The 21,154-nt window shown below is 45.0% G+C and overlaps 1 protein-coding gene across 1 annotated transcript in view; it reads left to right on the forward strand.

Annotated features, from left to right (window-relative positions):
• Window positions 1-666: 666 nt before the first annotated feature.
• Window positions 667-21,154, forward strand: part of LOC309345793 (cytochrome P450 2G1-like) — a 36,051-nt gene continuing 15,563 nt past the window's right edge. Inside the window, exons 1-6 of the mRNA XM_081869190.1 lie at window positions 667-940; window positions 4,842-5,004; window positions 6,949-7,098; window positions 8,860-9,020; window positions 10,987-11,163; window positions 14,536-14,677. Of these exons, the coding sequence (XP_081725316.1) occupies window positions 758-940; window positions 4,842-5,004; window positions 6,949-7,098; window positions 8,860-9,020; window positions 10,987-11,163; window positions 14,536-14,677 (976 nt within the window). The 5' untranslated portion in view covers window positions 667-757. The remainder of the gene's footprint in view (window positions 941-4,841; window positions 5,005-6,948; window positions 7,099-8,859; window positions 9,021-10,986; window positions 11,164-14,535; window positions 14,678-21,154) is intronic.

Genomic DNA, 21,154 nt, shown 5'->3' on the forward strand with positions numbered 1-21,154 from the left:
ATAAGAAACACTTAAGACAATGCTGTTTTCTGCATGTTACAAAGTTGTATAGATCCTCAAACTATTTAGCTGATTATCATCAATAAAAAGTTTGTGAATTTTTATTCAAAGCCAGCCAAGGAGTCCAGTTCGCTTTGTTGCGTCTTCAAATACTTTGTAAAGGGTTCCCATTCATCTTTAAAATCACAGTTATCCTTGTCCCATAATTTATGTGTCAGTTTTGCCAGTTCTGCATAGTCCATCAATTTTTCTTGCCATGATTCTTTAGTTGGGGTTTCTTCAGTCTTCCATCCTTGTGCTATTAGAACCCTCGCAGCCATTGTTGCATACATGAAGATGTTTTTCAGCTTTTTTGGCGATGCTTAACAACTTTCCTATGTATGATGGGCTTGGTCTCCGAGGTTCCACAAAATGGTTGTTTCTGCTGCAACACCTGCTCCTTTAAAAAAACCAAAAAAACAAACAGGTGCAGGAACTCGCCATGAAGAAACTGCCATCTCATGCACCAAAAGCAATTTACATTCTGGGGGTTGGGAGCAAAGGGCATACAGCCTTAGACAGCATTTTCAGGGCTGGGCTGGGTACAAATTATGTTTACCAAGGCTACAGGTTCTGCTATAAAGGTGAAGATTTCCAAGATTTGCACCAGTCACACTGATTTCTGTTTGCTTTCATCAGCCCCACCGTGAGAGGGCAGGTGTGGCTCTGTTAGTTCCCTAAGTCCCGAGATAAACCTCCCTCTCCATTTGCTTCGGGCATGTTGGAGCTGGCAGAAAGCCTCTTGGCCTTGCTGGTGGTTTGCCTTTCGGCCTTGGTCCTCCTCTCAGCATGGAGCCAAATGGCTCAGAGAAGGCAGCTGCCCCCGGGGCCTCCGCCCCTCCCAATCCTGGGCAACTTGCTGGATCTGAAGACCCATGACATGCTAACATCATTCAAGAAGGTAAGCCGTGGCGACGGCATCCGTCTTTGCAGAGGTCAGACTATTTGTCCACTCTGACTGGCAGCCCCAGCTCTCCAGAGCCTATGGGGAAGAGATATCTTTGTCATCATCACCTGTATGACTTCAGCCTTTGAGTAGCTATGCCAGAGATTGCACCCAGGGCCTCTCCCGGAGGACCTTACGGTCTTCAAACAAAAACATCTTGGAGGTCCCGTGCCACAGGGAGGTTAGGCTGGCCTCAACCAGAGCCAGGGCTTTTTCGGTCGTGGCCCCGATCTGGTGGAACGCTCTGTCACAAGAGACTATGGCCCTGCGGGACTTGACATCTTTCCGCAGGGCCTGCAAGACGGAGCTGTTCCACCAGGCCTTTGGCCAAGGCACAGTCTGACTGCCTCCTTTGGTAATCTTCACAGAACTCTAGCCCAATGGTTGCCATTAATTTGATTCTGAATTGATTTTAGAATGAATTGATTTTAGAATGCTGTGTTACTTTTATTGCTGTTAGCTGCTCTGAGCCCGGCTTCGGATGGGGAGGACGGGATATAAATTATTATTATTATTATTATTATTATTATTATTATTATTATGCATGAGGGCCAAGCGATCTACCATTGCTCCTTTCCGTTGAGGCTCTCCTGCCTCAGGTCAAGTGCCAAGATGAGAATCATGAGGGCTAGAATCTTGTAATTAAAATGAAAGAAAATTAAAGCGGGAGGACAAGGTGACCAAAAAAACAACAACCCTCCTCTCATTCTATTCTCCTTCTATTGTTTCCTGCTTTTGTTAGGCTCTGCTCTGAGTTCTTGTCTGTCTAACATATAAAACTGCACTTTCCATTGTTGGTCTCTCTCCTTTTTTTGCTGACTTTGCTGGACCTCTGACCCTGAGCAAATTCATAGGCCTATCCCATTTCCCCTCTTTTATACTTTGCAATCTATCTTTGCTTTGTTTTCACCTCTAAATTTCTATACCTCTCCCTCACATGCTTCTTTTCCTTTCTTGCATATCTTTCTACAGTGGTACCTCAGGTTATACGCTTCAGGATACATACGCTTCAGGTTACAGACTCCTCTAACCCAGAAATAGTGCTTCAGGTTAAGAACTTTGCTTCAGGATGAGAACAGAAATCGCGCTCCAGCAGCGCGGCAGCAGTAGGAGGCCCCATTAGCTAAAGTGGTGCTTCAGGTTAAGAACAGTTTCAGGTTAAGAACGGACCTCCGGAACGAATTAAGTACTTAACCTGAGGTACCACTGTATCTGTTTTTAGATTGAAGGCCATTTCCAGGCACAAGTCTGGCTTATCGTTTGCAGGAGGAAAGCAAACGAGCAGATTCAACCAGCAGCAAATTTCAGTCTCTTTTAATTAACCGAAAGTGGGCCACAGATGTGCATTAATAAACTGGGATTAATACCCACCTCTGGCTACAGCGAGATAAGCCTGTGTGCCCATGGAGTTTGCAGAGGTGGTGGGTATTAAATTTCCCAGCCACCGCCTGTTCCCAAGAGGTGCAGCCCTTTGAAAGGGTATCAGGTTACCCTCTTGGAGAAAATGTGCCAAGGTTTGTCAGGGTGGTGGGGCGGGTGCGGCTCTTTCTGGGGGCAGAAGAAGAGCCTTGTGGCGAGAACAAAGACAAAGGGGGATTTACCACAGTGACTCCAGCGCTGGAGCTGGGCTGGGGCCCTTGCGTCATGATCTGTGGCATTTTGGGAGGTAACGCAATAGCACCAAAACCGATACCAGGGCACCCTTGTTGGTTCAGGTGCCAACGCCGTGAATGCAGCCAGTCCGGGTTGGGCACCAGGTTGGGGCCTTGCTCCATGGTGGATCGGGTGCTTTGCATGCCGACAGGGAGCAGCAGTGGGACCGTCCTTCACTTAAGGCCTCAGAGAGCAGCAACTGATAACTGTATTCTGCTCTGGTCAGACCTCACCTGGAGTACTGTGTCCAGTTCTGGGCACCACAGTTCAAGAAGGACACTGACAAACTGGAACGTGTCCAGAGGAGGGCAACCAAAATGATCAAAGGCCTGGAAACGATGCCTTATGAGGAACGGCTAAGGGAGCTGGGCATGTTTAGCCTGGAGAAGAGGAGGTTAAGGGGGGATATGATAGCCATGTTCAAATATATAAAAGGATGTCACATAGAGGAGGGAGAAAGGTTGTTTTCTGCTGCTCCAGAGAAGCGGACACGGAGCAATGGATCCAAACTACAAGAAAGAAGATTCCACCTAAACATTAGGAAGAACTTCCTGACAGTGAGAGCTGTTTGACAGTGGAATTTGCTGCCAAGGAGTGTGGTGGAGTCTCCTTCTTTGGAGGTCTTTAAGCAGAGGCTTGACAACCATATGTCAGGAGTGCTCTGATGGTGATTCCTGCTTGGCAGGGGGTTGGACTCGATGGCCCTTGTGGTCTATTCCAACTCTATGATTCTATAATACTAACTAAAAAACCCAGATGGTGCCGAGATGTTGCACTTCCCATCAGCTCAGCCAGCACAGCAGTTGTCCCATCATCCCTAGAATTATTCAGCCATGCCAGTTGGGGCTGATGGGAGTTGTAGTCAGGGCCACTGTTTCCCAGAGTTGTCGACCTTTTCCAAGCCTCTCCTCCCGCAAAGGCTTGGGAAGGAAGCTGCACGCCCGCCAGCCATATACCGTATTTTTTGCTCTATAGGACTCACTTTTTCCCTCCTAAAAAGTAAGGGGAAACGTGTGTGCATCTTATGGAGCAAATGCAGGCTGCGCAGCTATCCCAGAAGCCAGAACAGCAAGAGGGATTGCTGCTTTTGCTTGCGCAGCGATCCCTCTTGCTGTTCTGGCTTCTGAGATTCAGAATATATTTTTTCTTGTTTTCCTCCTCTCAAAACTAAGTGTGTCTTGTGGTCTGGTGCGTCTTATGGAGCGAAAAACACAGTAGTTGGCGGGGTGCATCTTCCATCGTAAGCCTCTGCAGGAATCGCTCTCCTCCTGCGGAGGCTTGGGAGGCAAGCTGAATGCCCAGCAGCCATATGGTTGGCGGGGCATAGCTAGCGGGCGTGCAGGAGGAAAAGGGAGGCAAAGCCGCACAGCTCCCCCACTCACTGGGGCGCCCCTGAGAGGCCGGCACCCTGCGCAACGCACCAGTAAACCCAATGGGAAAGATGGCTCTGGTTGTACTTTAAAACATCTGGAGGGCATCGGGTTGGAGAGGGCTGTGCTAGATGGGCCATGGCAAGGGGCAAAGGCTAGCAGGGATATTAAAGGTAAAGGTAAAGGGACCCCTGACCGTTACGTCCAGTCACAGACGACTCTGGGGTTGCGGCGCTCATCTCGCTTTATTAGCCGAGGGAGCCGGCGTACAGCTTCTGGGTCATGTGGCCAGCATGACTAAGCCACTTCTGGCGAACCAGAGCAGCGCACGGAAACGCCGTTTACCTTCCCGCCAGAGCGGTACCTATTTATCTACTTGCGCTGGCGTGCTTACGAACTGCTAGGTTGGCAGGAGCAGGGACCGAGCAACGGGAGCTCACCCCGTCGTGGGGATTCGAACCGCCGACCTTCTGATCGGCAAGTCCTAGGCTAAATCATTTATTAAATTCATTCAATTTACTCATTTAATTATCTACTTTAAATATACTCTCTTATGAAACTGCAGGTTATTACAATAATCCTGCCAATGTCTTTATCTGTTTGCAATTCATCCGTAAATATTCTGTTTGCAATTCATCTGTAAATATTCAATAAACCATTTCCAGTTTGTTATCTTCATTTCTTGTTCTTCCGGTAAGTTTCGCCATTTCTGCATATTCTTATGGAATTTGTTAGGCTTTTTATCTTGGCTCAAGACAATGCAAAATAACTTACAGCCAATATGATATGTCTCAGGGAAGATCACTAATGACCCTGCCTGGTTCCCATTTCAGCTAAGAGACCAGTATGGACCAGTGTTCACAGTTCACTTGGGACCCAGACGGGTGGTCGTCTTGTATGGATACAAGGCCATCAAGGAAGCCCTGGTGGACCATGCCGAAGAGTTCAGTAGTAGAGGGTACTTGGCCACAGTGGACGACTTCGTTCAGGGTTTTGGTGAGTTCCAAAGGGATCAGTCAGTTACACGGAGCCACAGCAGAAATAAGTCTGTACTTGTTGTTCTTAATTAGTCGTTTAGTCGTGTCCGACTCTTCGTAACCCCCTGGACCAGAGCACACCAGTCACTCTTGTCTTCCACTGCCTCCCGCAGTTTGGTCAAACTCATGTTCGTAGCTTCGAGAACACTGTCCCACCATTTCGTCCTCTGTCGTCCCCTTCTCCTTGTGCCCTCCATCTTTCCCAACATCAGGGTCTTTTCCAGGGAGTCTTCTCTTCTCATGAGGTGGCCAAAGTCTTGGAGCCTCAGCTTCACGATCTGTCCTTCCAGTGAGCACTCAGGGCTGATTTCCTTCAGAATGGAGAGGTTGGATCTTCTTGCAGTCCATGGGACTCTCAAGAGTCTCCTCCAGCACCATCATTCAAAAGCATCCATTCTTCGGCGATCAGCCTTCTTTATGGTCCAGCTCTCATTTCTGTACATCACTACTGGGAAAACCATAGCTTGAACTATACGGACCTTTGTTGGCAAGGTGGTGTCTCTGCTTTTTAAGATGCTGTCTAGGTTTGTCATTGCTTTTCTCCCAAGAAGTCTGTACTAGTCTTCCATATTAGTATATTTGCAGGGCCATTCCCAGTAAGCAACCCATCTGAAGCATGTTTGGCTACTCTAGAATCTCAACGGTCCCATGTCTTCACCTTCATCTGTTTTTGCAGTTCTTCTTATTTATGTAGCTCTCTAGGGAGCTCTGACCACAACACCTCTTGGTGTTGGACAGCATCTCAGCTCTTGCAAACAACCCTGGTTGCCTAGAGCAGTCCCCTTCAACCTTGGCGCCCAGATATTGGTGGACTACAATTCCCATCATCCTTGCTGAGCTGGCTGGGGATGTTGAGAGTACCAGTCCCAGCTGTAGAATATATCCAGCCTCATATAACCAACATGTTTAACTCTAATTAATGGATGGAGGGGTTAAGACCACAGAGTAGGCTACCATGCCAGGCTTAGCTAGGCCACACCCCCTCACCTTGGGAGAAGGTTTACCAAACCCTTTGTTCTCTATTGTTCCACCATGTGAACCCTATCACTAAGGAGGTCTAACCTGGATGCTCAGACTGCATGGCTTTAGCAAGCCACTTTTGTATTTCTATACAAACAATTGAGAAATGTTTACCACTTTTCAAACCCAAGATACTACCTCTGTCTTTTCTGGAGGCAACTTTTGAAGAGTCTGTAAGTAAACCAGTTTTAGCTTATCAACCAGGTGGTCTCCTTCTCAGCTAAGTGAAGTAGGGAGCTTTGGAAGAAGGGGATATTTTAAAGGTCTAACAGCCTATTTCAGGATTTAACCTTCCACTGGGCCTGTAAGACAGAGCTATTCCGCCTGGCCTTTAATTTGAATTCAGCCTGATCTTTTATTTCCCTTCCCTTCCCTCCCCTTTTATGACGATCACCTGCTCTGAGACCCCACAGCTAATTCTCCCCTGGCCTCCTCGCTGGCCCAAGTAGGACTAATTCAGCCAGCTAGCCCTGGTGACTATCCAATGCTTATTAGATGGATTTCCCCCAAATTGATTTCAGAATTTTGAATTTTATTGTTATTCATGTTTTTATACTGTATTTTATGCTGCTTTTACAATTAAGTGTTTTAAATTTGTTGTTAGCTGCCCCGAGCCCGGTTTTTGAACCAGCGGGGTATAAATAAAAAAAAATATTATTTATTTCCATGCTTTACTTTGCTGCATGTTTTATGATTTTAAATCTCTGCTGGGGCTCTGTGAACCACCCAACATGAGAGCAGATTAATGCGCAAACAGGGTCATCCAGAAGAATCAAAGCAGGGGAAACACATCTGGAAGGATGGGAATCTGTAGAGTCCCCCATTTGCTGCCATTGGCTGCTGAAGGGTTTGGGTTTCGTTTCTTTGTTTTCTGCATTTTCAGGGATTGCTTTTGCCAACGGGGAACGCTGGAAGCAACTTCGACGGTTCACACTCAGCACCTTGAGGAATTTTGGAATGGGAAAAAGGTCCATTGAAGAGCGGATCCAGGAAGAGTCCCAGTTCCTGTTGGAGGAATTCAGAAAAACTGACGGTCAGGATATTTTCCTCCTTTCTTATCCTGTGAAATAGGGGGAAGGCCGTAGCTCTGTGCTGGAGCAACTGCTTGGCATGTAGGTCACAGGTTCAATCCACAATGGCATCTCAAGGTAATAATGCAGATGATACAACGGTGGTTGGTTTAATCACGGCTGGAGAGGGGGAGATGGCCTATAGGAAGGAAGTTGAGCAGCTGGGGGAGTGGCACAGGGAAAACAACTTACTCCTTAACTTAAAGAAAACAAAAGAGATTATTGTGGACTTTAGGAAATGTAAATTGAATATTCGGCCACTTATTATCAGTGGCGTAGCGTGGGTTGTCAGCACCCGGGGCAAGGCAAGTAATATGCGCCCCCTAACCCATGGATTTGCGCCCCCTAACCCGTGGATTTGCGCCCCCTAACCCTAAGCCCCAGATGTTGCGCCCGGTGCGGCCAGCCCCCCCTGCACCCCCCACGCTTCGCCACTGCTTATTATTGAGGGGAAGCCTGTGGAACAGGTCTCGGTGTTTCGATTTCTGGGAATGGAGTTGAGAGATGACCTAACTGGGGAGAAAACAGCAAAGACCTGATGAAGAGAGCACAGCAGAGGTTATATTTTCCGAGAATCCTCCGGAAAAATAATCTCTCAAAGGACCTGTTGATGGCATTTTACCATTGTACTGTGGAGAGTGTATTAACTTATGGTCTGTATGTCTGGTTTGGGAGCTGCACAGCCAGGGGAAAAACAATGCTGTCCAGGGTTGTAAAGACTGCGGGGAGAATAATTGGGTGCACTTTTCCCACCTTGGATCAAATCTACGCTTCCAGGTGCCATAAGAAAGCGGCAGAGATAGCGCAGGATAGTGCCCACCCCAGAAATGATCTCTTTCAGCTTCTGCCTTCTGGAAGAAGGTACAGGGTTATAAAGACTAGGACCAGCCGCCTAAGAAACAGTTTGTACCCAAATGCAATTCTGGTTCTAAACGCAGCATAAGGAGTCTCTATAGTATATTGTATTTTAAAATGGGGTATCAGAGTTGTTGTTGTCCATGCCTAAATTACTGGCTCCCTTGACCCTTACTGATACATTTCAGCCAAGGTGGAAGATGATAGTAAATAAGAAAGTACTCAGTCTAGGATTCTCACCAAATGCCATTCTTGCCATGTGTTATGTAAAAGCCAAAGAAGACCAACACATCTGGGATATCGAGTTGCAAAATTATATAAATGCAGCTTCTATTTTTCCAACAGAGGGCAGGCTCTCGTTCTTGCTGATCACCTGATCAATCTGACTATTCCAAAATTTAGGAAAGCATTAAATTTAATGTTCTTCCATCTGCAGAACTGAAGGGCAATATCCAGGGTTATCAATGGCCAGAAGGTTTGACAACGAAGATTGCTAATACATTCACAGCAAACTGGAATGTCTGGAATGAATGCAATGAGAACAAGCGATCCCCTAAACCCCACCCACTGAATCCCGACCAGCCTCCAACCTCTCTGCCTTCCAGCCACCATATTCCCAGTTGCTGTTCTCTGCTCAATTCCCTCCTCCCTCTTACCATTTCATTTACACTCTTCCCTCACCTGCCAACCCCAAACACAGTTCATGACAGGTGCACAGAACAGGTGAGCAGCTCCTGAAAGGGTGGTAGGTCAGGCACCGTTGGCGTGCCTACTCTGCAGACTAAGGCCCAGACTTGCAAAGTTCATCACTAGCAAAAGACAGGGGTTGAATCCTGGTTTTCATGTCATGGCTCCCATTCTCCCTGCAGGTTCCCCTTTTGACCCCACGTTCTTCCTGAGCCGGTCTGTTTCCAACGTCATCTGCTCCATTGTTTTTGGCCGGCGCTTTGACTACGAAGACAATGACTTCCTCTCGTTGCTGGCCAAGATCAATGAGAATTTTGTGCTGATGAGCAACACCTGGGGCCAGGTGAGAACTCTGGGATCCCCCTTGCAGGGCAACTTCTCAGCCCACCTTCCTCGCTCCCCAGCTAGAGAAACCACCCCCTTTCTCGTCACTGGAGGCCAAGGCTGGCAGCAAATCCAGCCTGATGAATCTTTAACTTAGCTGTGATTTGAGCAACACACAGGTCGATCGAGTTTGGCCCTTCCGCACAAAATTTTGTTGAGTCACTTTCTTTGGTAGTCTTCCAGGTCTGAGAGCAGAGGCGAGATCAGGTGACATTGTTGTTTTTCTACTTCGGGAACCTTAATGAGGCAGCAGGACAAACCAAAGGAAGGTTCACTGACGTGCTTTTTTTTAATGTGTGGAGTTTTATTGCCACCAGTTTGACAAGTGTTCTGTTTCCACTTCGAGGTGGGAGGCCTAGCTTAGCAAACCGGTCATTCAGGCATAGACAACCATTTCTGCTTTTAATTTAGCAGATCTTCTGCGGGAAAGGGCAAATCCAGGTGAAATGGGAGGAAATACAGGCTGGCATTTAGATGCTGATGAGGCGTACCAGCCCTATAACCAGTCACCACTTAGAAAAGCATTCACAGCTTTGCGTCTTCAGTGTATGCCTTCCGCATATCTAACAGGAAGATTTAATAACACCCCCGTGTACCAAAGACTCTGAGTCGGGGGAGGTGAAGGACATTCAAGACTATTTCTTACGATGTCCTTTGCTCTCTCTCCAACCGACCTCCCCTTGAGCAAATCTCTATTTTGCTGGCTATCAATAGCGTATTTATTACTGCATAGGTTGCAAAATTTGTCCTGGCCGCAAGTAAGTTGAGAGCTAGGCACTGAGATAAGTATCTTAAAGGGGAGTGTGGAAAAAGTGGAGTGCTTAACATATGCGGGTGTGATTTTTGCATTTTTGTATGTTTGCTTTGCTGTTGTTGCTGTTCAGTTTTAAATTAATTATCTGTGTCCTACGCACTGTGACGGCTTATAGCTTTTCGCAATAAAGATTTCATTCATCCATTCATAATCAGCACTGAAACACCCTGGGAGAGTTCTGGGTGGCTCTTTTTGAGACCATCCCACCTTTTCCAGAGGGTGGGAGACCCCAGATTTAAGACCCACTGAAGAAGACTTGCTAAAACAGATAAGACTACTTGGGGGGGGGAGCATAAGATTTTTAGGAGGAGGGAAAAGGTAAAGGTAAAGGGACCCCTGACCATGAGGTCTAGTTGTGGCCGACTCTGGGGTTGCGGCGCTCATCTCGTTTTATTGACCGAGGGAGCCGGCGTACAGCTTCCGGGTCATGTGGCCAGCATGACTAAGCTGCTTCTGGCGAACCAGAGCAGCGCACAGAAACACCGTTTACCTTCCCGCCAGAGCGGTACCTACTTATCTACTTGCACTTTGATGTGCTATTGAACTGCTAGGTTGGCAGGAGAGGGAAAATGAGACCACTGTAATTGGCCTCCTGGGAGCGACATCCAGGAGTAGGCAGCACTAAAAGAAAACTGATGACACCAAAGATGGTAATCAGTGATTGAAGGTGATAGAAATCTCTTTGGTGGGGAAGTTTTTGAAAATCAGAAGGGGCATCAAGAAGATGGAGAACACAAGAGACTCATCCAGCCTTCCCCAACCTGGTCTTTTCCAGATGTTTTGGACTCCAGGTCCTCTTAAATTTCAATTCCAGTGGGGCAGAGCTGCAGCAATAGCTTCCAAACAGTGGAGTCAACTGCTGCTTACCTGGCCAGGTGGGGGCAAGGTCTGGGCTGTACAGATACATAATGGTGGAGGCCTCACCACCATCTTGGCCATCTCTCCTGGACTCCACCATCATGGAGGGCACCAAGTTAGGGAGGAGTGCCATAACGCTAACTCTATTTCATAATGAGCCATCATTGAGGGAAGGCTGTGGGTGTCAGAAGCAACATCAAGGTGCTTGAAGGACGAATGCTTGGAACGTGACAGATCATTGCTCTTCGTGCAGCTGTACGAGATGTTTCCGTGGATCATGAGGTTCCTGCCAGGGCCCCACAAGAAGATGTTCCGGAACTTGGATGACATCTACGACTTTGTGGCCGAGAGGGTCAAGGTGAACGAAGCGTCGCTGGACCCCGACAACCCCCGGGATTTTATCGACTGCTTCCTTATTCAAATGAAAAAGGTATCCTCCTTTTATAACCGTGGGTTATAAAAGGCTAATGAGGCGAATGGAGACCACAGAGGGAGGGGAGGGAGGGAGGTCTACAGGCAGACTAGTTGGACTGATATCCTTCAGGCACCAGGGCAAGACTTCTTCATTGTCTACCAAAACCCTGAGATCATCTTCTGAGGCCCTTCTTCGTGTGCCACCTCCTTGAGAGGTCCAGAGGGTGGCAACACAAGAACAGGGCCTTCTCTGTAGTGGCTCCCGGTCTGCGGAATGCTCTCCCCAGGGAAGTTTGCCTGGTGCCTTCACTATACACCTTTAGGCACCAGGCAAAAACGTTCCTTTTTAACCAGAACTTTGGTTGACCTGATGGGCATCCCGTACCCTTCTAAAATGTATCTCTTGGGGGGGGGGTTATTGGGTTATTGCTTTTATTTTGCTTTTATGTATTTTGATCTTTTCTGTGAGCTGCCCTGAGACCTCTGGGTATAGGTCAGTATATGAATTAAATAAATAAAAAAAATAAATAAATAATAAATAATAAATAATAAATAATAAATAATAAATAATAAATAATAAATAATAAATAATAAATAATAAATAATAAATAATAAATAATAAATAATAAATAATAAATAATAAATATTGGGCCAGCCTTATTAGATCTTTTCAGCTCTGTTTTAAAAGCTGGCACTTTCTGGCTGCTCCACTCTTTCTTACGAAGTATTAGATTAAATGATTGGTTATTCTTTTGTTTGTGCTTCTGTGTGTGTTTTAAATGGAAATCTTGTAATCTGCTCTAGGGGCACATAGACTAGAGAGTGGAATATAAACTTTTAAATAAAAGTATGGTCCTACATGGGGAGGGATGGGGAGAGACTGGCAAAGAGAATCTGTGGCGAAGCAACTGCCATGTTGGCTCGTTGTGGCCAGCGTGGAATGTGGGCAGCTAATTTCTCTTTCCCCCCGCCTTTGACTTTGCCCTCCGTTTGGCTTCAGTGGAAGAGACTCTAGTACACTTGAGAGTCATGGCTGGTGTAGATCTAGTCCTATGAGTTGGGGGGGGGGGGGAGATTCCAGATGATCCATCTCACAGGCTCCTGTGGCCTCTCAGCCACCCTCACCCAGGGACCATAGGATTCCTCCCTAAATAAATAGAATAATGACGGCGGCCTACCTTTCAGGCCTGTTGTGTTTGAGAGAAGCATGTGGACACCTTAAGGGCGTTGCCTTTTTAAGACGGGATTTAAAGATGGAGTAAGAGATCGGTCATTTTGTGGAGATAACCAATTTGAAGAGCATGGTAGGCAGTTTTCCACCTGACCTCCGAGGCGGGGACCAGACTCGCCCATCTCTGCTTCAGATTCCTGGGAGGCCAGAGGGACACTGCCCTGCTGTGAGGACTGATGAGTACTGGAAAATGCTTTTAAATGTTTTAAAAATAGTTTTTTTTTAACTGTGGCGTTTTACCGTATTTTTCGCTCTATAACACGCACCTGACCATAACACGCACATCGTTTTTAGAGGAGGAAAACAAGGGAAAAAACATTCTGAATGAAACAGTGGATGTATCATTTTTGGGCTTCATGCTGTGGCCACAGACATGTGATCTGATGGTGATTTGGGGTGACCCAATGCCAAAATTCTGATGGTGAATTTGGGGTGACCCAATGCCAAAATCCTGAGAATTTCTGTGGATCCATGCTTTGTAACCACGTTTTTGCACCATTGCAGCCCCAGGCAACAGTGGGTGCGTGATTTTTTTGGTGCAGGCTGTAGCCATGGACATGCTATGTGATCTGATGGTGAATTTGGGGTGACCCAATGCAAAGATCCTGAGAATCCCTGTGGATCCATGCTTTGTAACCACGTTTTTGCACCATTGCAGCCCCAGGCATCAGTGGGTGCGTGATTTTTTTGGTGCAGGCTGTAGCCATGGACATGCTATGTGATCTGATGGTGAATTTGGGGTGACCCAATGCAAAGATCCTGAGTATCCATGTGGATCCATGCTTTTTAACCACATTTTTGCACCATTGCAGCCCCAGGCAACAGTGGGTGCATGATTTTTTTGGTGCAGGCTGTAGCCATGGACATGCTATGTGATCTGATGGTGAATTTGGGGTGACCCAATGCAAAGATCCTGAGGATCCATGTGGATCTATGCTTTGTAACCACATTTTAAGTGGGGAGCGAAGGAAAAACAAAGAAGGGACATTAGAGGGGTGTGCAGAGAAGCAGCTGGCTAAGAATGCAGGAGAGGGATTTAACGGGTTGGAGGAAAGAAAGGCAAAAGTTTTCCCCCACCCAAGCCAGCCAGCCATCTCTCTCTCTCTCTCTCTCTCCCCCTCCCTCCCTCCCCCTCTCTCTCTCCCTCCCCCCCTCTCTCTCCCTTCCCCCCTCTCTCTCCCTCTCCCCCAGCAGCACCGGAGCTTGCCTGGAGGGGAGGGGCTTTCCCTGCTCTTTGTTCCGTTTCAGCAAACACAGCAACGAAACAGAGAAGGGTGGGCAGTAAGACCCTGAGGCAGAATGCAGGAAAGCAGCCGCTTCCTCTTTTCAGTTTTCCCTTTTCCTTGAAGCGTCGCGATTTGATTTTTGCCTGGTTTTTGGCTCCAGGGACCACACATTCGCTCTATAACACGCACAGACATTTCCCCTTCCTTTTTAGGAGAAAAAATCTGCGTGTTATAGAAGGAAAAATACGGTAATTTTTGCGGGTTTTTTTGTTTTGTTTTTGATCTGTTGGTGGTGGAATAAACCTTTAGTTGGGACTGGGGATTAGTTTAATAGTACAATTATACTAAAATTATTATTAGTTTCTGCTGTATTATTGGTTTATTGTATAGTTTTGTTGGGAAAGAAACATTCTGCACAGAAACAGTAAAGATGTTTGTACCTTTAAGAACAGTTTTTGTGAGCTCTGGGCTGATTGGTTGCAGCTGGCCATGACTACAAAAGGAGAAAAGCTGCAGTTTGAACTTTGCCTGCAGGAAAAACACCCACAAGCTTTGCTGTTTGTTGTTTTGAAATAAAACCTTTATTTGGCTTTGGTTTTACACCGGTCTCATGGTGTCACAATCTCTGTCATCTGCCACCAGTGGAAAATCCCCCTCTAACAAGTTTGTGTTCTGTTCTTAAGGGGAGATGGTCAGGGTTGCCTGGGAGTGGACCCCAGGCAACAGAATGGCTGGGGCAGGTTCCACAAGGGGGGATACAGTGGGACACCCGATCTCGGTAATCGAGGGCAGGAGGATAAAACTATCCCTGCCTCCGGGAAGTTTAGGGAAGTTTTTAATATTCTGTTGGGAGCCACCCAGAGTGACTAGGGAAACCCAGCCAGATGGGCGGGGTGTAAATAAATAAAAATTATTGTTCTTGTTGTTGAAGGAGAGCAAAAACCCTCTGAGCGAGTTTCATCTCAAAACGATGATCATGACCGTTCTCAACTTGTTCGTTGCTGGGACTGAGACCGTGAGCTCCACACTCCGTTTCGGATTCCTGATTCTGATGAAATATCCAGAGGTGCAAGGTAATAGAGGATGGATGCGAGCCAAGGGAGGGCATTTACAGGTTAAGTTTAAAAAGGGGTGCATTATCTTAGGGAGTGGGGTTGCCATCTTTTGTGGGCCAGCAGTGGGTGATGCAGTCTTAATTTGAGGCTTCTCCATCCAGAGGGAGAGAAAATAGGGAGTTGGTGGAGGGCACAGAACCTGGACAGAGGTCAGTCTGCCATCCCTCAAGAGTTGCCTGTTTGATCTCAGCCAGGAAGGAGTTCCCACAGAATCAGGCCCACAGCAGTACCTGTGTAATATTCAGGACTGAGTACATGCTGTCCAACTGAACCACAGGGGACGACTGAAGCCCTCAGTGATCAGGTAGGGAATCAGGCAATCCTTAAGGTATCCTGGGCCCAAATTTCTTAAGGGCCTTGTAAATTAATATTACCCATGGGACTCAGTTTTAATATCCTCCTTCTGGCACATTCCCAGAGACACCATATAAGCAAGATGCCAAGAAGATCTCCGTAGAAAAAAGTGGCTATTTTTTCTGAACATTGTGTATTTAAGCAAGATCCAGATGTGTGTGGCGATCAAGACTTCCAACGGAAGCACCTTGGGGGCTATAATCCATTGGCAATAGGGAAGGGGGGGATTCAATTCAGTTCACATTTAAAGACACTTTCTGAAACCGTACGCAAACTGAAACACAGCCAATCTTCAAAATTCACACTTATCTGAATTTTGCGAGGCGGCATCCCAGTCAAGTAACATGCATAAGAATGCGTGGTTTTTTGAATGTTAATGGCTTAAATAATAAAACAAAGAGAAATAGAATAGAACACATTTTAAAGGGAAAAAATGGGACATAATTTGCCTGCAGGAAACACATGTGGCTAGAAGACACAGAAGAGTATTGAATAACAAGAAATTAGGAACCGAATTTATCACCTCTGGTATCCAAAAAAGGGGGGAATTGTTATATATGTAAACCCAGAAATAGCGTCAAAATTAATTTTTAAAGATGAAGAAGGCAGATTACTGGGTGTGCAATTAACAAGAGGGATAGAAAATATAATAGCTGTAGGAATTTGTGCACCAAATGGAAATAAAACACAGTATTTTAAATCAGTTGAGGAAAAATTGTTAGAACATATCAATGAAGAGATTATTCTAATGGGTTATCTTAATGGGGTCACCTCACTGGAATTAGATAGAACAGAAAGAGGGGGGAAATCAAAAGAAGGGAGACTTCCACAATCCTTCTTCCAAATGGCAGAAGATTTAAATTTAAAAGGAGCATGGAGACATAAATACCCAAATGAAAAACAATTCATGCGTCACTCAGAGGCAAAACAATCGGCAGGAAGAATTGATGGGATCTGGGTTACAAACAATTTAACCTTGAAAATTAGAAAGGTAGAAATACAACCTAAATCAGTATCAGATCACAACCCAATCATGTTAGAGTTGAGAAGTGCTAGAGTCCTGTCTAGTCAAGTTGTGTGGGATCAATTCCAATCTGTTACCTCTGAGGATATGGACAGGCTGCTTGGACGAGTGAAACCAGCCACCTGTCTCCTTGATCCTTGCCCATCCTGAGGGCCCCGCTCCTGCCACTCACCACCTGGCCCAGGGCGGGGCCTGACAGGCCTCATAAGGACGGTTGCTGCTTCTGCTGCTGCTGTCCAGGAGGACTCAGAGGGGCGCAGAGTTCTTTTTAAAATGTTTTAAAATTTTCTTTTTTCCTTTTGAATTTTTTGTACGTGGGGGAGTGGGGGTGGGATGGATGTTTGATTGGGGCTTGGGGATTTGTTTGATTTTGATGTATTTGTAATTTTTACAGTTTTTTGTTTGTATTCTTTTTTTGTTTTTTTGTTTTTTTAAAGGTTTTATTTTGTTCTTAAGGGGAGGGGTCAGGGCTGCCGGGGAGTGGGTCCCAGTCAACAAAATGGCTGGGGCATGTTCCACAGGAGGGGATGCACTGGGACAACCGATCTCAGTGATCACAGGTAGGAGGAGGAGTTACACTAAGACCAGACCATGTCATTACAGAGGAGGCAGGTTTAGTCATTGTCTGGGGACTATCCCTGCCTCCGGGTCTGGTCCTGACCAGACGGATACTAAAATCAGCAAGGGATACCCACCTGCTGCTGGTGACTGGTGATTGAGAGCAGCTGCTGAGACCACATAACACCTTTTCCCTCTAGATATTTTTGTGGATGTAAACTAAATAATAAAAATCAAAAAGCTTAGTTTATTTCTACAATATAATATTTCTAGTCGATTACTTCTCGTTTCAGGGATTTTCAAGGTATTTCATTTGTTTTGTGCAATTTCTAGATATGTTTGGGCTACCAGCTTGCCCAATACTTCTGCCCAGAGAATTGCGCCCATCCAGCTGATTTTTGGTTGACTTTTGAATACCCCTCTGTCCATGCTCCATAGGAAGTGGGAGGGTCAGAGGAGGAGATTAAGTTGCCTTCGGTGTCTAAGTATTTTGCTAACTTGAGGCAGACATTGTCTGACATCTGGCAACTTGCCAATGTTTTTATGATTTGAAGGCGGTGACAAAAAGTCTTGAAGTGGGAGATTGGGTTTTAGTGTTGAAACCCACCCGACCCCACAAACTGGCAATCAAATGGCATGGGCCTGGCATAGTGAAGGCCAAGTTGAGCTCTGTGCACTATCTGGTGGAATGCCAGGAGCTGCATGAAGCATCTAGAGAATATCATGCCACCTCTTTGAAAAGGTACCTTGGTGGAATTAAGGAGTAAAGAACAAAACCCTTTTAGGTGGAAGATGAACAAAAATCTGTTCGAGAACCAAGAAGTAGTGGAAAAAGCAAATGAGGTCTTAAAAGAACACTTTAAATGGAATCTACATAAGGAAATAAGATTAGATATAGTGTGATGGCCTGGGAATCTGATTCAGAGGCTGAACCGGAGGAATCCCAGCCTGCACAGGAGTCCCCGCCTCCAGGGCTGGCTGAGCCGGGGCTGGGGCTTGAACCTGAAGGGCCCTCACCTGTGCCGGATCCTCAGGAGCAGACACCAGCTGAATCCGCTCTGGCTCCAGAGGTGATGGAGGACCCACTGCCTGCAGGTGCTCCACTCTCAGCCCTGTCAGGGGAAGGTGAGGTTGCCTCTGGGTCCAGTAACCGTCCAGCCTCTCCTGAGCTGCAGAGGCTCAGGGCAGAGAGGCGGAGGGAACTAAGTTCTCTCAGGAGGAGTGCTCACCTCCAGGCCAGGAGAGGCGAGTCACCTGTGGACCAGGGCTGCCCTATGCCTCAGAGGAGATAAAGGCCAGCCCACCCAGTCCCAGGTTGCGGGAGCAACATCGCTGGTTACCTGTTCCTGCCGGCACCCTGTCCTGCTTTCTGCCAGAGTTCCTGACCACGCCCGACTCCCTGCCTTGGACCCCGCTTCAACCTCGGACTGGACATGGACCACCCTGCATGGTAACACACACACACCCAGGACCAGTACATATAGCATGAGATGCGAGTAAATCAGTTATGCGAGGCTTCCTGATACAGCAAAATAGTTATAAGAAAAAGATGAGAGAGAAGAAGAAAGAAGAAAATCTGACCCATCTTGCAGAAAATGAGAGAAAATTAACATTAAAAACAAAAGACAAACAAATAAAACAAACCATTAAAATGTTACAAACTCATTTCTCCATACTGGTGAACGAAGAAGTTGAATGGAAGATAAAATTTATGAGACAAAACTACTTTGAGTCAGCCAAAAAAACAGGGAAATTATTCGCGTGGCAACTAAGGAAAAGACAAAACCGGAATATAATAAATAAACTAAGGATAGGAGAAGATCAAACGGGAGACCCAAAAGAGATAAGGAAAGCATTTCAGGGGTTTTACAAAGAATTGTACAGGAAAGAGAAAGATGATATAAGAAAAGTGGAAAAATATTTGGAAGAGCATAAAGGAAAGCAAATATCGGCTGAAGACAGAGAACAACTAAATAACCCAATAACAATACAAGAAATTTAAAACGCAATTAAAAGAATGAAGTTAGGTAAAGCCCCAGGACCTGATGGACTCTCCACTAAATATTATAAAACCCTGTGTGGACAGCTGACTCCAGTTCTCTGTGAGGTAATGAACAACATCTTACAAGGAGGAAATATCCCGAATACTTGGAAAGAGGCATACTAATCCCAAAACAGGAGGCTGACCCTTTAAATGTTAAGAACTACAGACCAATATCTCTGCTGAATAATGATTATAAGTTATTTTCAGACATACTAGCAAATAGATTAAAGCAAATTCTAAAGGAGGTAATTCACAAAGATCATGCTGGGTTCTTACCCGAACATCAGCTAAAAGATAATGTAAGACATATTGTAAATGTAATAGAATACTTAGAGGTTAGAAATGACAAACCAGCGGCACTAATGTTTATCGACGCGGAGAAAGCTTTCGATAATGTGTCATGGCAATTTTTGAAGAAAAGTATGGGATTAATGGGAGTAGAGGGAGCCTTCATGAAAGGTATAGAGGCAATCTATTCCAAACAGAGAGCTAAATTAATTGTAAATAATGTCTTCACAGAGTCATTTGATATAACCAAGGGCACAAGACAGGGATCCCCTTTATCCCCATTACTGTTCATAATAGTATTGGAGATCTTAACAAACTTGCTGAGAAAGACAAAAGAAATAAGGGGTATAAAAATTGGAGTAAACGAATTCAAACTAAAGGCTTAGGCCAATGATTTAGTACTAACCATAGAGGAACCACAAATAAGTGTTATGAAAGCAATGGAGGAAATGGAAGAATTTGGCAGACTATCAGGATTGAAATTAAACAAAACAAAGACAAAATTGGTGGTTAAAAATATGGATAGAAAGTAGACAGAACTGTTGGAACAAAAGTGCAGAATCAAAGTGGTGAAGAAAGTGAAGCATTTGGGAATCTGGTTAACGACTAAAAATATTAATTTGTTTAATGACAACTATGTGGAGAGAAATCAAAAGAGATTTAGATATTTGGAATAGACTAAAATTATCCTGGAGTGGCAGAATAGCCCCAGATCAAAATGAACATATTACCAAAGATGTTATTCTTATTTCAAATGATTCCAATTATTAAAGGTTCATCACAATTTCGGGTCTGGCAAAAAGTATTATCAAGATTCATATGGCAAGGGAAGAGGCCCAGGATAAAATTTCAACTACTAACTGACAAGAAAGAGAGGAAGATTTTCTATGCCAAATTTAAAACTTTATTATGAAGCCTCCTGTCTGTGTTGGGTGAAAGAATGGATACTATTGAAAAATACGGATTTGCTGGATCTAGAAGGGCATAACAACAGATATGGGTGGCACTTCTATTTGTGGTATAATAAGGTAAAGATACATAAAGGATTTGTAAACCACATAATTAGGGATGCCCTATACGAGGTATGGGATAGAAACAAGAACCTATTAGAGAGACATACGCCATGGTGGTTATCCCCGGCAGAAGTGCTAACAGTGAAAAAATTGAATATGGAAGGGAGGAGGGCAACCTATGAAGAAAAAATAATCAAAACTGATAAAGGATGGAAGTTAAAACCCTATAACAGCATAGCGAACGCCTTCAGGGGATGGTTACAATACCACCAAGTAAACGAAATACTCAGAGGATAAGAAATTAGGATTTAGTGGGGGGAAAATCAAGATATCAAATTGAAATTATAGAGGGTAGGACAAAACTTCTGTCAAAAATGTATGAATATTTGTTGGAATGGAATACAAAAGACGAATTCACAAATGAAGTTATGATAAAATGGGCAGTTGATTTTGGTTACAATATTGATTATGATGATTGGGTAAAGTTATGGACAGAAGGTTTGAGGTTCACGGCCTGCTCCACTCTAAAAGAAAATTTAATGAAAATGATGTACCGCTGGTATATCACCCCGGTTAAACTAGCAAAAATGTATAGAGCAAGTAATAAAATGTGTTGGAAATGTAAAACAAAAGATGGTGATTTTTTTTCACATGTGGTGGACATATGAAAAAATATTGGGACATGATATATAACGAAATGAAAAAACTATTTAAATACACTTTCCCAAAGAAACCAGAAGCATTTTTGCTGGGGATAATAGGGGATGAATTAAAAAGGAAGATTACAAACTATTTCATGTACGCAACAACCGCCGCTAAAATCTTAGTGGCTCAGAAATGGAAATCCCAAAAAATCCCAACTTTAATGGAGTGGCAGACAAAAATGTTTGAATACACAGAATTGGCGAAATTGACTTATATGATTCGGAACCAAAAAGAAGCAAAGTTCGAAAAGGATTGGAGTAAATTTGTTGAATATATACGGAGTAATTGTAAGAATTTAAAAACTGTAGCAGGATTAATGTAAATCTTGTGATGTGGATGGAGTGTAAATAAGAAACTGTAAGAAAAGATTTGAGACATGAAAACCGTTGAAGGGATGGAAGGAAGTCCGGGCGCAACAAGGCGCAGGGTAAATAAGAAGACATATAGAT

The sequence above is a fragment of the Podarcis erhardii genome, assembly GCF_964252035.2.
Source record: "Podarcis erhardii genome assembly, chromosome: 7".
Taxonomy (NCBI): Eukaryota; Metazoa; Chordata; class Lepidosauria; order Squamata; family Lacertidae; genus Podarcis; species Podarcis erhardii.